At 41.8% G+C, this 16,087-nt stretch overlaps 1 protein-coding gene across 8 annotated transcripts in view; it reads left to right on the top strand.

The window, feature by feature from the left end:
- Nucleotides 1-16,087, top strand: part of kmt2cb (lysine (K)-specific methyltransferase 2Cb) — a 96,417-nt gene that overhangs the window by 66,407 nt on the left and 13,923 nt on the right. For 4 of the 8 annotated variants that reach the window (XM_085255608.1, XM_085255606.1, XM_085255601.1 and 1 more), the window contains 16 exons: nt 2,513-2,705; nt 4,460-4,552; nt 4,838-4,885; nt 5,881-6,021; nt 7,932-7,964; nt 8,207-8,350; nt 8,445-8,586; nt 8,688-8,923; nt 9,129-9,202; nt 10,140-10,337; nt 10,573-12,564; nt 13,396-13,703; nt 13,802-15,390; nt 15,561-15,672; nt 15,774-15,840; nt 15,952-16,012. In XM_085255608.1, coding sequence (XP_085111734.1) covers nt 2,513-2,705; nt 4,460-4,552; nt 4,838-4,885; nt 5,881-6,021; nt 7,932-7,964; nt 8,207-8,350; nt 8,445-8,586; nt 8,688-8,923; nt 9,129-9,202; nt 10,140-10,337; nt 10,573-12,564; nt 13,396-13,703; nt 13,802-15,390; nt 15,561-15,672; nt 15,774-15,840; nt 15,952-16,012 — 5,431 coding nt within the window. The remainder of the gene's footprint in view (nt 1-2,512; nt 2,706-4,459; nt 4,553-4,837; nt 4,886-5,880; nt 6,022-7,931; nt 7,965-8,206; nt 8,351-8,444; nt 8,587-8,687; nt 8,924-9,128; nt 9,203-10,139; nt 10,338-10,572; nt 12,565-13,395; nt 13,704-13,801; nt 15,391-15,560; nt 15,673-15,773; nt 15,841-15,951; nt 16,013-16,087) is intronic. The other 4 variants (XM_085255605.1, XM_085255604.1, XM_085255603.1 and 1 more) reach the window with 4 other exon arrangements.

The following is a 16,087-nucleotide window of genomic DNA, read 5'->3' as shown; positions in this document are numbered from 1 at the left end:
TAGGTTCGGTTCGATACTTTGGTGTCACGGTTCGATATTTTTTCGATACAAAAAAAATGTTCATGCCTTTTTAATTTGTCATTTATTAAAATTATAAATATATATTTTAACTCAAAAGTACAGTTTTTAAATTTAACCCTAACCCTTGTGCGTGTTTTTTATTTTGACAGCGAATGCGCACCTGCGGACCACTTATGTGCAGCCCTGGTTATTTAGCTCGTCATATTGCAGCCACAGAAATTATTTTGTCCATGAAACCATAAAGCTGCACTTTCTTTTTGCCTTATAGTCTGATTTGTCATAACTTTTCCGTTTTGTGGTAAGCTTTTCTTTGGCTGTCACTTCTTCACCCTGACCTGTCTTATTTGGCTCAGCAGAACTGAAATATATATCTGTCTGTGAAGGTTCTCAGTCATCCAGGTCATCGTAGTCAAATATAAATCCTGCTGCTTTTACACACCGACTCACATAAGCTCAGCGATTCTCTGCGCGATCAACCTCTCACATGTTTAAGCTTGCTGCGGGAGATTTCACTTGTCATGTTTGCATAGTAAGCTAACGATTAATAAGACAATGTCAGAGGAATTGGTGCACAAATTATCATCACTCACAGATCAGTGCTGTCGCTCTCTATACACAGTTCGCACGATTGCAAAGTGGAAGCAAAAAACAAGCGCAAATTCAAACGCGATTTCAATATGTCACATATTGACAGTGGCTCACCGATGCCAATGACATAATTACCCAGCTACATTTCCGAAAGAATGCAAAAGCATTGACATATATTTTTCCTTCCTACGATAGGCCGACGGGCAGGGCAGAGATAGATTTTGGTAGCCCAACTGGAAAAATCGCTAGCCCCGGGATGTCGGGCTAGCGATTTTGCGAGCCCTGTATCTGATTGAGGAATCACTCATCTTTGGAAAAGAGAGTTTATTACAGAGAAATGGCTCTTTCCAAAATAAAAGCTATACTATACGCTTCTTCTGGGCTATATTCTCAGCAGCATATTAAACATATCAGATCCCCATAAGGAGAATCATGTGCTAACGGCTGTCTAAATGACTCGGGTAAAGTTTGAAGCGTGTGCTTGTTGTTTTTGTCTGCTTCCACTTTTCTTTGCACTAGGATGATGTCGGCGTAAATGTGCAGTCATATTCGTTGTGTTCCCACTAGTGCTTTCAGGTTAATCTCGTTGAAATGACCTTAACGCCACAACACGGCAAATCTCCGTTAACGAGCTACCCCTGATCGCCCCGTGCATGGGGCTAGACGGCCAACACGTTAACAAGCTAACTGCGCTAACACACTAGTTCCCACCCATGTAATTGAGCATTGCGTGGCACATCCAACATACTGTTTTACTTTAGTCCATGACGCGCTTACCTTCAGGGTCATACATCACATGAAAACCAAAATAATTCCAAACGCCAGATCTGAATGAGGGTGGGGGAGGTTCAATTTGCCATGTTGCAAGGAGAGCTTAACTTCTGTCTCACTAGCTTGCCCTGCACTCTTCCTTCTGACGATGCTGTCTGTGTTGAGCGCTCAGTGGATCTGCGCTCGACAGTGCAGCCTAGGCGGAGTAGTCGAACGCAGATTCACTGAGCGCTCAACACAGACAGCATCTCAGAAGGAAAGTTGATAAAAATAAATTACAAATTTTGTATTGTTCGATACATATGCGTACCGAACCGAAAGCACTGTATCGAACGGTTCAATATCGATACGAATATCGTTGCACCCCTATAAAAATATATATATATATATATATATTATTGTGCAAACGTTCCTCTCCTGTGCAGATTGTCTGATCACATCATGAAATGGCTGTTAAATGTGTTTTATCTCACCCTTGGGAAGGTTGGGATTTCAAGTGCATCCAAGTACAATGCCTTGAAACCAGTTGCAGAACTATTGTGCTTAGTGCTCCTTCTGTGAGCCTTTTTTATTATTTTTATTTAAAGGGGAAAAGCCCAAAGATACTCATATTAGAGGATAGATGTTTTTGATCATACCCTTTAATTGGCCCCTATTTTAGTTGAGAATTGACACACAATAGCTTAACATGGATGTAACTCCAAGGCTCTGTGTCCCCAGTTAGTATCCGTCTGTCACCTTGTGTTGGCTAAAACATGGATATGTGATGCATTAAGCCACCGGCAGCTGTCAGTGCTGCTCTTTATCCCACCGTGGTACAGGGGTGACGGGGGATATTGAGTCTAACCTAAAGGTCTAACACAGTGAAGCTTATTTCATTAGTTATTAAGACAGCACCAGGTTGGGCTTTTAGTTTCTCAGTGCAGCAGGACAGCAGATGACTTATGGGTGTAAGTGGTTGGGGGAGGTTGGCCCGATAAGGTGAGGCCAAGAGTAACCTTGCTGTTAGTTTCTAAGCTTTTCTGTTTCACTTAAGTTCACATGGGGTTTAAATGGATGCGGATGGTTTTCTAAGAATGATGTCAAGAAAAATTAGGTGACACTGGCTGGTGTCCTGTGTTTTCATGTTCAGGAGGCTTTCTTTGGAAAGGACCTGCTAGACAAAAGCAAGCAGAGCAGGCAACAGGGGGTCGAATCAGGATTACTAGAAGACGGACAAAGCCAAGTGGAGAGGAAGCATCCCACTAGCAGTTTTCTGGATCCCTCATCAGACCCTCTGCTTAGCGCATCAACAACATCCATTCCCCCCAGACCAGCAGTAGCACGTATGTATATACATTACTTTGGTTCTCCGCAGCAAGAGATGTAATATTCACTGATTCAAAGCATCGTACTGCACTGAATATTTGATATGACCAAAGACAGAGCATGCTCTGAACTTGGCCAGTGCTTTTAAAGAAACAATGCAGGTGTTTGGCAAAGGGTAAAACAGCATATAGTCCATGTTGCATGAAGTTTTAATGAATTTTGTCTCCCTTGTACTTACTTGTCCCCAATGAGAGTATTAACCGCTTCATGCAGAACTGAATGGGTTTGAAACATGTTTACTGAACACATGTTCAAATTGCATATTCCCCATTCATACATGACCAAAATGTTGGAGGTTAATCTCTGATAATTAGCATTCAGACCCTCGACTGCTGCTCCAACTAAAGCTAAACTAATTAAAGAATACTTAAATTCCAAAAGCGAAGTAAATACAGCGAACTTTCAGTTTCTGTTCTCTTTGCAAGCTCGCTCTGTCTTGCTACACTCACTGTGTGTGTCTTGCTCTCTTGATCTTTCTCTAAATTTTTCAAAAAATTTTAAATGCCCTTTATACTGACCTCAAGGATGGCACAGCCAGAAACAGAAGTGTAATATCCTGAATAATAGCAATGTGTTGTCAGGACTGAGTCCAGATAGAAAAGGTTTTTAGCAAAAAACTGCCATAAAATTAAAGATTAGAAGCTTGCCAGTATTCTAACAGTAGTTTAATTTATTATTTAAAGCGCAGTGCAGATAGTTTGTAACTTGCGCCATAGCTTTACATTGTTAGCCGCTCCCTGCACTCCAGTCAAATAGATGTGTCCAAGACTGATGACTGTAGCAGAAGTAGACTTAGATTGTGTTTGAAATCAAACAATCCCACCATTTCACTGACAGGTGAACAGGGATGTGGTATGATTGCTGATTCAATTTTCAGTCTTGTTCCAGCCTATTTAAATACCCAAACTTGATACACTCTGTCCACATATCTGGACATTTGGTAGCTTCTTATGTTGGCACGAATCGAACAAAACACGCGTCTATGAAGTTCTTCACAATTAGTAATTACCTGGCTCTTAGAGAGAAATATTTGATTTTTATTACAAAATTACTGTTTGATTTGACAAATTTGTCATAAACTAGGGTTAGTTTGCTTAATAGGCTGTCATTGTGTTTAAAGGCATCGTGATGACTTGGGAAGTGACAGTAATGAATACTGGATTCCCGAGAGGGTTGCAGATTTTTTTTGCCATTCAGAATCTGGTGTGCCTCATTTAAAAGAAAGAAACTCAGCAGTTTTAACAGTTCAGTAAAATAAAACACTGGAACCTTGACAACTGTGACTTTAAAAAATGGTGATTTATTTATTTATTACACTTTTACTTCAACTTTTTAAGGAAGAAAATAGAAAATTATTAGAAGAGACTATATTACGAGACAAAAAGCTAGAAGTCGAATGACTCACATCAGTCAAGGCCTTCACTGACGAAATCCATGAGACAGAAAACCTTACAGTTCATATAATTAAACTTATTCTTTAGTATACATTCTTTGGAAAGATACATCTGATATGGTACATTTGGAGTTTTTTTTTATTTTATTTGTGACATTTTTTAATGTTTATTTTTAACAGCAAATTCTACATGAGGCATCCAAACAGATGGTTCCAACTCTCATTCATGTCCGTTCATCATCATCAATTATGATTTGTGACAGTTTGGTTTTCTTCCTTTTTTTGTTCTTTTGTTCCTTTTTCCCCCCGCATCTACAGAGACGTCTGAGGAACCATTAGTTGATCTATCTGATGTTCTGAACACTGATGCAGACATCTTGGGAATGCTCGGAAAGCCAAGCAATGACTCTGGTGCGTTATGTATCTCACAGGCAGTCACAGTGGCAAGATTTTATTAATAGTCACCTAGCCGTGGGTATATAAAATAGTTTCACTCCTCAATTAGAAATTTCCCCAAATAGAAACAATCTTTTGCTTTCACTACGTTAATAATTTTTTAATATCACAATATTTTTTTGTTTGTTCACCTTTTTTGTTTTCTTTTTTGTTTGCATCATCTAAAGTGTGTTGTGCTTATGCTGTCTTCACTATTTTTTTTTCCACCCACTCATTTGATCTGGTTTTGGGTTCTTGTAGGTCTTGATTTTTGCCCCTTCCAGGTTGACAGCTCACCTCCTCCTTTTGGTAAGGGTGCTCTGGCCTACTAATCCCTTGCTTTAGTGCATTCTCCCCCTTTTACAGTGTCTCCGTGTCTCTATTTAAGTGTGCATGTATAAAAGCTGTTTTAACACTCATTAACTTCTTAGTGCTTACCTAACACCGTGCACGGTATTCACTCAAGCGCCTATGGTGTGTGGGTCTTTGTTTGTGAACCTCCTATACCCTAACGCAAGTTCTTATCTGCCTAATCGAAAATGTCTCCAAGATAGCAGAGAAACAAATTGGCAAGGACATCCTAGTATTCAAGAAATGAGCAGTTTAGAACAAGAGGCCTTGGCAAATGTCCTTCTAATTCCTGAAGACGGTGAAATCCTCAGTTCTCATTCCTGTGGCTTTATGGCAAAAAGCATCTGCAGTTCATGTCCTTCATTCTTTGGAAGAAGAAAAAGAAATACTTTATTTATCTGAAATATTCTAAGGGCTTATATAATTTAGTTTTTGTACTGCTGTTGCCAACCAATGTTTGCAACCATCCTTGTATTGGTATTTAGTTTTGTGTAGAAGAAATTATTTAAATACTTTAAAGTGTCAGACATTAGTTGGAGAGGAGTGTGTTATGTTGGTAGTCGTGCTTTGATAAATTCTTATGTAATTCAAATTGAAAGAAATGTTTCAAAAGAAGCTCCATGGCTTTCTTTTAAAAAGAAAGGTCTTAAATGGAAGGCTAATGTAGGGGTTAGAACAGCATTTTCCTTCAGACTTTGTGTACCTTTAATCAGATTTAGTCTGACCTGTCTGAACTTTCACATATCCTAAAACATTCCTTTAAAACAATACAGGAACCCCAAGGAGCTGTAATTGTATAGTCTTTGGTCTTGGTTGTGTTCCACAGGCTGTTATGACACTTCAGTTCTATATTTCTGATCTCGTTCTTGCTCAGTATTTTGTTGGTTGCTGTGTATGTGTGCACATGTGTCTGTGTTATGATTTGTTTTTGCATTGACTGTGTGTTTCCACAGCTGGTCTGGACATTGGGCCCCTGGCAGACAGTTCCCCAGTGGCGCCCCAGTCTCAGGCAGGCCGGAGAACACCTCGAACCCTCTCAGAGGAACCCCTGGACGGCATTCTCAGCCCAGAGCTGGACAAAATGGTTACTGATGGTCAGTGTGGGAGACCAGGCGCCATGTTTAGCCACAGTTCTAACACAGGAACTTCCCACAGGGATTAAGAACCATTGTTGGTTGTTGCTTTTGGTTTTAGTTCATTGTGATTTAATTTAACAACACGCAAGAAATTCTGTGATACAGGCAGCGATGACGAAGTCCAGGCATTGTTAGGGATTTAGGAAAACAAGACATCCTGTGTGAACTTGAAATGAAGCGCTCCAATGGGAGCATTTTGTTCTTGATTTTGGGTCGCACAGTTTCCAACAAAAGTGAAGTAAAACAGCTGAAACGTTGTTGTAACCGTCAGCTAACTATTTATCCAATATTTATTAGAGATGGCACGATACCACTTTTTTATGTCCGATACCGATACCGATATCATAAATTTGGATATCTGCCGATACCGATATGAATCCGATATAGTGTTTTTTAATCAACAAAACTGTTTTTTAAAATATCTTGCTGCATTTTGCAAGTCTGCAAGTTCATACTCAAGTTTAAAACAACAACTACACTAAAGCTATTCTGTTATACCTGTATACAAAAAAAATATTTCATAGTTCAGCAATACTGATCAATCTAATAAACTTAGACCTACACCATCCTCCCTATTCTGGTATTTTAAAGAGTACTTAGCGTAAATATTAAGCAACCTAACTAATAGGGTTCCAACTCCCAGCAACAACAAAAATAAATAAATAAAAAATAGGGAACCACCCCTCACGCTCCACCTCATGATGCTTAATCGACGTAATCAACCTTAATTTGATGCAGTGTGAAAAAAAATGCACAGAAATCAATTATTTTTCAAGAAATATTAAATAGATTCAACATCTTTCTTCAACAAAATTGCAGACTGCACAGATGGTACCTTCCCAAAGGAAAATGTACTATAGCTTACTAGGGTATATATATTAGACTTAATAGTCACTATATACAGTAATTGACTTCTATTCATTTTACATCAAATTAAAACTTTGGGTGTCAGATAATTATTTATTAAAAGCTCGACATTTTAAATGAGAATAAGAAAGAAAAGTATGTCTTTGTGCCCCCTTTTCCCAGTTAATGCCCTATCGGCCCCCCTGGCTAAACTTTGCTAGATCCGCCCCTGCACAGTTACCAGCGTCAGCTACGTAGAAAAAGATCCTGGTGTAGAAAGTAATATTAAATAAATTCTAACAACAGCTTATCAAGCTTAAACGTTCTGCTGTTGTTCAGCCGCTGGTTTGCTCTTTCTGGCGCAAAGTGGACCAAAAACAAACAAGAGAGATGGACTCACAACAGAAAAGCCGATCAGCTGATCATTAGCAGTTTCACGATTGAAGTAGCAGCCGGAGAGCGAGAGGCAGTCGCTCGTTAAGCTTAACGTGGGAATGCTTTACAAACATTCAGAGATGGACTTACACACTTGCTTTACTTCTCTCGGGGATAACTTTGTTGGAGATGAAATGCCAGGTTGCTAGCAAAGCTCCAAATGCTATCCAGACCACCGACAGGTCCCGCATGCCACAGCCGCTCTATCACGTGATGCATACTGCTCCGACGTTCTGAGGCGAGTTACGGCGTGTTGCAAGTTTTGTGAGGTGCTTTCGTGATATTTAATGGATCGGATTACATTTTTTATTTTTCTCCGATATCCGATCCAGTAATTTAGGTCAGTATCGGACCGATACCGATACGTAATATCGGATCGGTCCATCTCTAATATTTATCGGGCATTTTAGTACATTGGGAATGTAGAGAACAGTGGATCAAAGTTAGTTCTGTGGAAAGTTTCTGTGCATTAAGCCCATCTTCTTCTTCTGGCTTTTAGTAGAAATTTGTTTTGCAACTTTAAGGCCCTTTGCTTTGGAACTTCAAAATGAATAATAATCTGTTTTTGTTGATTCTTTGTTTTTCAGAGTCAATTCTCAGCAAACTTTACAAAATTCCAGGTTTGTAATTTTTATCTTTCTTGTGAAAACTTAAGTTTGGTCCAGTTATTTCCCACCCAGCATAACTGACCTCTAAACTCATGATGAAGTGTTGTAACCAATTTCACCAATATAATGTTATAAAGATTAGTGTAATGAATGTTCTGGTTCCTTTAAAAGCAGTAATGGGATGTTCTCTGACATTGTATGCTACTACATTTCATACACATGTACGCTTACACTGAGCTGTCAAACTTTTTCAGAGCTGGAAGGAAAGGATGTGGAGGATCTCTTCACAGCAGTCCTGAGCCCCAGCACGAGCCAACCACCACCACAGGTGCCTCACCCCCAGGGTCCAGGGCCCCTCCCTGCCACACCTGGCACTAGCATGCCTCACCCCAATGCAGGTACATCATTAGTCATTTTGCCCTGATCAAATAAAAATATTACAAAATGTTTTTAAAATCTCCATCTACTTCACCTCGCAAATCTTGTGTTCAGGGAATCCCATGTTTCCAAGAATGCCAATGATTAATGGTATGATGGGACCAAACCAACGCTTCCCTACAAATCATGGAGCAGGGCCCTGCATCCCAGAAAATTTCTCTCCCCTCAACCGTATGCCTTTCACTGACAATCCGAGGTAAAGTCATGCTTCCCTTTCAACTGTTAATGCATTTTTTTTTCTTTACTCAGCAAAATCAGCAAAGTATAACTTTGGAGCTTCTGTTCTTTGTGTTACAGGGAAAGAAAGTTTAATCAGATGCCTAGAGAGGCAGTTGGTCCATGGCCCACCCCTACCCATGGCCCTGGCCCTACACCCCCTGGTTCTTTGCCCGAGGGGGACACTGAAGCCATGTCAAATGCCCAAAGGAGTACACTCAAGTGGGAAAAGGAGGAGACACTTGGAGAACTAGCCACCGTTGCTCCTGTGCTATATACTAATATCAATTTCCCCAACCTTAAAGAAGAATACCCAGGTTGGTATATAGCTCTAAAGCTTGAAGGCATTTTCTCTCCTGTTTGTGTTTTTTATGGTCCAGTTTACATTGTCATTCCTGTTATTTCTGCTCATTTCTGGTTATTGTTTTTATACTGACTGCATTACGTCATACAGTACAAACCATGCCTTGTATGCACTTTGAGAGCTGCTGACTTGACAACTTTCTCCATTATTCTTCCTAGACTGGTCTACAAGAGTGAAGCAAATTGCAAAACTTTGGAGGAAAGCTAGTTCACAAGACAGGGCCCCATATGTGGTAAGATCAATGATTCAATTATCCCATTTAGTTTCAATTAAATCAAAGACTGTACAATGCAGGACACCAAAGTAGCTGCACAGACTTACCTAGTATGCAAAAGGCACACTCGTGTATCTGGCCAGTTGCCTTTTGCCAAACCAGTTTGAAACGCAGTCATTCTCTGATGAGCTAATTAACAGCGGAAGTCTTGCTCAGAATTAAAGCTCCCTATTGCCTCTGTAATTAAGTTTACTGGAAGCCATTTTACCTGGTAGAGGCCCCTTTTAAAGACCCAGTCTCTGCTTGGCGAGTTTAGTTTTGGGGTTAACACTTATCTGTAAAAGGCTGATGGGATGTTGTTGAGAGTGTTGAATATGCTAACTCGAGAATGGAGCAACGCAGGATTTTCAAGTTGATACATAGATGCATCTACTAAAAATTGAGTTTGAATCTCAGTGACCTCAACCTCACGGTCAAAGGTCAACTTTTCTGAAAATCATGTAGGCTTTTCACATTTATGCCATAGGTGCATCTGTTAGGAGGCTGAGAGGATAGCACAGGCGGCTGCCAGTATTTTTTATTTGCAATCTTGTTTTAAAACCGCTATTGTGATACATCATCTTGGTTATGAACTATTGAGATACCTAATTTAACAATAAGAAGTTGACCTTCATCCTGCTCCATGTACAATATGTAAAGGCTATGCAGCCAAAGGATTAAGCATGGCAATCCCATCCAAAACAAATGCCTGCATATCATAAAAATATTATTTTTACTGCTATGAAATAATTATAATTCAGTATTGCGTACTAATGTTTGTAATAGTGTAAGTAGACATTACAGAGAATTGGGGGCTACATGGATAACCTTTATTTTTTTCTATAAGCTTGTATTTATCAAATCTCTCTAATCTGTTTTTGTTTTGTTTTTCAATTGTGATTGATTTGCTGTTTAGCAAAAGGCAAGAGATAACCGAGCAGCCCTGCGCATCAACAAAGTCCAGATGTCGAATGAGACCGTGAAGAGGCACCATCCACAGCAACAGCCCCCTGAGGTGTTTGATCCCAACATACCACTAGACACAGATCTCCTGTTTAAAGACCCTTTGAAACCAAAAGAGTCAGAGCATGAACAAGAGTGGAAGTTTAGACAGGTAAGAGTGTATGCAATGAAGTCAGTCAGTCGAATGCAGCGGCAGGTCCACTTTATATTAAGACAGCTAAGAAGTGGTGGTTTAGTAAAACACCCCCTAAAGAACTACACTATCCTCCACATTAACCCTGATGACATTGGTGGCTAGTAGGTCCAGCTCTTTTTTGGCATGAGACTGATAATTTATGCACCCCTTTTGTCATCTAATGCAGCTTTTCACTCTGTCCTTCCAACAGCAAATGAGGCAGAAAAGCAAACAGCAAGCCAAAATTGAAGCCACTCAGAAACTGGAGCAAGTAAAGAATGAACAGCTTCAACAACAACAACAACAGCAACAGCAACAACAGCAAACTAGTCAGTCAGAGGGAGATGCCAACAACAGTGGTAACCAAAGCCCAGCCTCCCAGCCCAGTAATGGCAGCATGTCCCCTATGCAGCAGGTCAACCCAAAAGAGAGCTTTTCCAGGACGCTATCAGGGACACCCACTTCAGGTCCTTCAGAGGATGTGTTCTTGCGACCCCCTCCTCCCCCTCCCTCTGGGCCTTCCTCCCAACCTCAGTCTCCACAAGTTTTCTCACCAGGTTCCTCTGGTTCCAGACCATCATCTCCATGGGATCCATATGCCAAGATGGTTGGGACCCCAAGACCTCCAACTCTCGGACCAAATGCGTGTCGAAGAATGCCCATGGAATCTGGTAAATCACCCACCTCCTTGATGGAGCAGCAGGACAGAGGGAGGCCCTCTCCTGCTCATGAATCTTTTGGTTCTCCCACATCAATGACCAGTGATCCTTACGCCAAACCTCCTGACACCCCAAGACCCACTGGTGAAGTTGACCCTTTTCTGAAGCCCATGGGTCCCCCCAGAGGCAGTCAAGCTGCTCAAGGAAGGCCTCCAATGGGTTCTCCTGGCAGAGACCCATACTCAAGGCCAATGATAAGAAATGATGCCTATCAGCGCATGACCCAGAACAGGATGATATTGTCTGACCCTTATTCAAGACCTTTACTCACGCCGATACCTGGAAGCAATGAGTCTGGCTCTGTCCCTCTATTTAAAACACCTATGCCCCCTCCTCAGGCTCAGGATCACTTCAACCGACCAGGCCCACATCCTACTGACAGATTCTCCCAGAATCAGCAAACTGACCCCTATGCCCAGCCTCCACACACCCCAAGACCGTCAGCGAATGACAACTTTACCAGTCCTCCCAGGATGGGCCAGCATCACCCACAGGGGCACTCCTTTGCTCAGCCAGGACCAATTACTCAAATATCAAGAAATCCTTATGCACATGCACCTTCCACTCCAAGACCTGACCACTTCACATATGACCCTTTTGCCCAGCCTTCTGGTCCTAGCAAGCAAGCTGCTGACCCTTTCTCTCAGCCTGTAGCTAACCACCGATCCATCAATGAAGCAGGTGCTCAACCTCGACCGTTTTTTGAGCCCTATGCTCGACCACCTGGCACCCCACGTCCCCATGACAACTATGGTCAACCACCAAACACCCCCAGCCCATCCTCAGATCCCTACTCGCAGGCTCCAGCTACACCTCGTCCTAGTGGAATGAACCAGTTTTCTCATCAGTCTCACCCTGGACAGAGGATGTCCCCTTCGCACTCAATGGACCCTTATGCTCAGCCACCAGGTACTCCTCGGCCATCAGTGGGGGAAAGGTTTTCTAAGTCACCAGGCAGCATGAGGGGGTCAATGGAGCCATTTACCAGTACACCCGGGACACCAAGGCCAGGGAGTAGTGACATGTTTCCCCAGCCTGGAGTCCCAAGACCAATGCTGAATGATCCTTACAGCCATCCTCCAGGCACCCCGAGGCCTGGTCCTGATGGGCTTACCAGACAAGGGCCAAGACAAGGACCAATGGGAAGCCAGGATCCTTTCTCCCCAACCCAAGGTAGACTTCAAGAGCCCTTCCCTCACCCAGACTTACAAACACCAAAACACCCCAGTGTTTCAGACGATGGATTTATTCAGTCACCCTCAAGAAGACCGAGTCAGACACCTGTCCATGATCCATTTGAACAAGCACCCATGACCCCTCGTCCACAGTCAGAAAAAATGGAAATGAAAGATCAGTCAGTTGTGGGTAACAATGGAGCTGGCCTTCAGGACCCGGTCCAACTGTCCAACAATCCACAAATTCCTGTTTCAGCAGCAGAGGCTCAAACTGTTGCTCTTGCTGAGTGCGATGAAAGACTCAGACAGGTACGTGAACACTGTTTGTGTTGTATTCTGAATCTTATAGTTTTAAATATTAATGTTAACTGTCTAATAATATTATTAATAGCCAGTACCAAATTGGTAAGAACAACAAGAAAACTACACATATCACTACATTTACAATATTCAGAAATTGTGTGAGTATCAGACAGATACTTCAAATTTTATTCTACAATCCTGTAGTTTAAAACATTTTATGATGCTGTGTAAAATGTAAAAGGAAAAACAAAATTAAAAACCAAATCAAGTAAAAATACTATAAAGACAAAGTATCACATTTTGAAACTAAAATGTAATCTTTTTTTAAAAAGTGTGTAATGCACATTTCAGTCTCTTCTTAAACCCCTCCCTATCTATACTTCTAAGTATTATGGGATTCTTCTTGTATACCAATCATGTTACAGATTAAGTTTCCTGTGAGATGTTTCCATGTATTTTTAAAGAATTATGAGATTATTTTTATAACTACATTGTTGCTTCTCTTAAATTCATGAGTATATTGGGGCAGGGTCAATGATTTCTTTGAACATTTTCAGTTTAAAAAAAATACAAATGAAATCATTTACATATCATAGCATGTGTTTGTTTATACTTTACAGTGTCCTCTTGAAAATAGAGGACTATTTATAAACTTTATCTTCAACACAACTGTTCCAGACAAAATATGGACATACAGAAAACTAAAAGAAATCTCAAATAAAATAATGTTGTGCAGCAGCTATCTAAAAAAAAAACAAAAAAACCCCAAAAAACCCCAAATCAATTCTTTGAAAAGCTAAAAATGATTTTAAAAATTTAAATCTTTCAAACTTACAGCGACAACGAATTAGAGAACTGATCATCAAACAGCAGCAACAGAGGAGTGCCACCCGACAGGAGAGGGGCCCTCAGGAGCCTGCTGGCACTATAACCCCAGGAACGCCACGGCCATGGCCCCAAGAGGGTCCTGCTCAACCAGGGGAAATATTCACCCGGCCTCCTCCGCCTTATCCTGGACAAGGACCTATTAGAGGGCCGATGAGGTTTCCTGGACATTTTCCAGGGGATCAACGTGTAGCCTTTCCTAATGAAGGTCAAATGCCCCGCGGCCCACATCCTGGAGATTTGAGACATCAGGGACCAAGGTTTGTTTTGTTATTCTTTTAATTACTTTTTGTGTTTCCAAATTTAAGTCTTCCCTTTATGTCTTTATAAGTTTTTTTTTCTTATCCCTCCCCCACAGGTTTGCTTTTCCACCTGGAGCTCTAGGACCTCATCGGTCTCAAGACTTCTTTCCAAGGGGGCAACACCCAATGCAAGATGTCCCTCCTCAAATGAGACGGTCTATGTCTGCTGAAATGGCGAAAAACATGGGAGCAAACCCTATGGGGATGCCCCAGCACTTCCCTCCTCGTGGTATGGCAATGCAGCAGCACAACATAATGGGGCAGCCTTTTATTGAACTGCGGCACAGAGCAGCAGAAAACAGACCACGCATGCCATTCCCTCCTGCCAACATGCAAGGAAGCAATTTGGATCCCAACTTCCAGAACCAAAGGCCTGCAGGTTTTCCAGGAGCACCCGATTCTAGGTTCCCCTTAAATCAGGGCCCCAGAATGATGGACCCTATGGCTAACCAAATTGGCCATTTACACCTCTCTGCCAGTATGGACAATCTTCATCAGCAAACCCAGATTCCAGGAAGCACACTCAAACAGTCTCCTCTGATGAGGTCCATGAGCCAGCCTGCCTCAAATGAGACTCCAAATATGTCAGCTTCCATGATCCTGTCTGCACCCCCTGCTGGACAGAGTGAGACTGTCTCGGTGACGAGCAGAGAAACTGTGGAGGAGAAACTAGATACAGAAGAATCTGCAGTCAAAGATCTAGAGGACGTGGAGGTAAAAGATCTAGTAGATGCTGACTTGGAAAACTTAAATCTGGATCCTGAAGATGGCAAAGACCTTGATTTAGAGACCAATGACCTACACCTTGATGACTTCCTGACATCTGGGAAATTTGACATCATTGCTTACACAGACCCTGATCTAGATGATATCAAGAAAGACATGTTTAGTGAGGAGCTGGATCTCAGTGATCCTATGGATGACAATACTGATGCCACAGATATCAACAAAAGCGCAAGCACCGTAACCGAGGCTTCTTCCAGTTCAGCATCTGTACTGGCAAAGTCAGAGACTATGGGTGAGCAGTCTGCAGTTGAAGTCAAGCTGGAGGTCCCTTTAAATAAGGACTCAGCTGCTCTGGCTCCTGGGCAAGAAATTAAAGCTGAGGTCAAAGATTGTCAACAACCACCTGATGTAGTAGACCAGCAAACTGCTGGAAATACCTTAATCTCCGATAAGAAAGGAGTGCTTTCTGACTCCACCCCAGTCCTGTCTAGTTTACTCATTAAGCAGCAGCCTGAAGAGCAATCATTAAACCCAATTGTTGAGTCTGTCAATCAAGGAGGTGACCTCATAGCCCAGCAGAACCAAGTCGCTGATGCTCAACATACCTCTGGACTTACAATGAGTCAAACAATACCTGACACAGTCACTGCAGGAGAGGTTCCCCTGAGTGGCTTTGGGCCAGACCATCAGGTTGGACTAACATCTGGAGTGGACCAGAGCGGTCTCACCCAGGCCCAGCAGGCAGTGTTAAACCAGGCAATGGGCCAGAATTCCCAACAACATCGGCCACTTCTGCTTGAGGAGCAACCACTCCTATTGCAGGACCTCCTGGACCAGGAGAGGCAGGAGCAACAGCAGCAGAGGCAGATGCAAGCAATGATACGACAGCGCTCAAGCAGCGACTTCTTCCCCAACATTGGTAAATGAATTTATAGCACCGCTTAGGTGTCACTTTAAGTTAAGTGCTATTTTGGTTTTTTTGGGTTTTTTTAAATCATTATTTTATTTGTTTTGTTGTGTTTTGTTGTTGTTTTTTTCTTCGTGTTTTTTGCAGTGTTTATTTCTGACAGTCATTATTTTAATCTGCAGATTTTGATGCCATCACTGACCCCATCATGAAAGCCAAGATGGTTGCTCTTAAAGGCATCAACAAAGTCATGGTTCAGAACAACATGGGAATGCCTCCCATGGTCATGAACAGGTAAGAATTCCACAAGAATGCATTTTCTATAGTGAGTAGAAAATAAGATGGTTATATGGGGAGTATACATAATTGATTGGAATGACTTCTGTGTGTCACAGATTTCCACCTGGTCCAGCACCACCTTGTCCTGAAAGTGCACCACTTCCTCCACAAGTTGTTGGACAGGTAACATGAATGGGTTTTTTTCTTGGTTTTGGGGGGTTGGGGTGGGGCTAAACTTTATAATGCTCTTATCTGTTATAACCTTCTTTTTAATATATATTTTTTTTATCTCAGGATGGAAAATTGACACAAGTAACAAGACCAAGTCCGCCAAATTTCGGACCTGGATTTGTCAGTAAGTTTTCCAGAATCCCTGCGGCCTCACTGTTTTGGGTTTTATAGTCTTTTCAGGCTAGAAATATTAAGATGA

The sequence above is a fragment of the Mchenga conophoros genome, linkage group LG18 (genome assembly GCF_057382185.1).
Source record: "Mchenga conophoros isolate Kocher_MC1m ecotype Shallow Benthic linkage group LG18, M_conophoros_male_GT1.1, whole genome shotgun sequence".
NCBI lineage: Eukaryota > Metazoa > Chordata > Actinopteri > Cichliformes > Cichlidae > Mchenga > Mchenga conophoros.
This window is presented reverse-complemented; position numbering and strand designations above follow the sequence as displayed.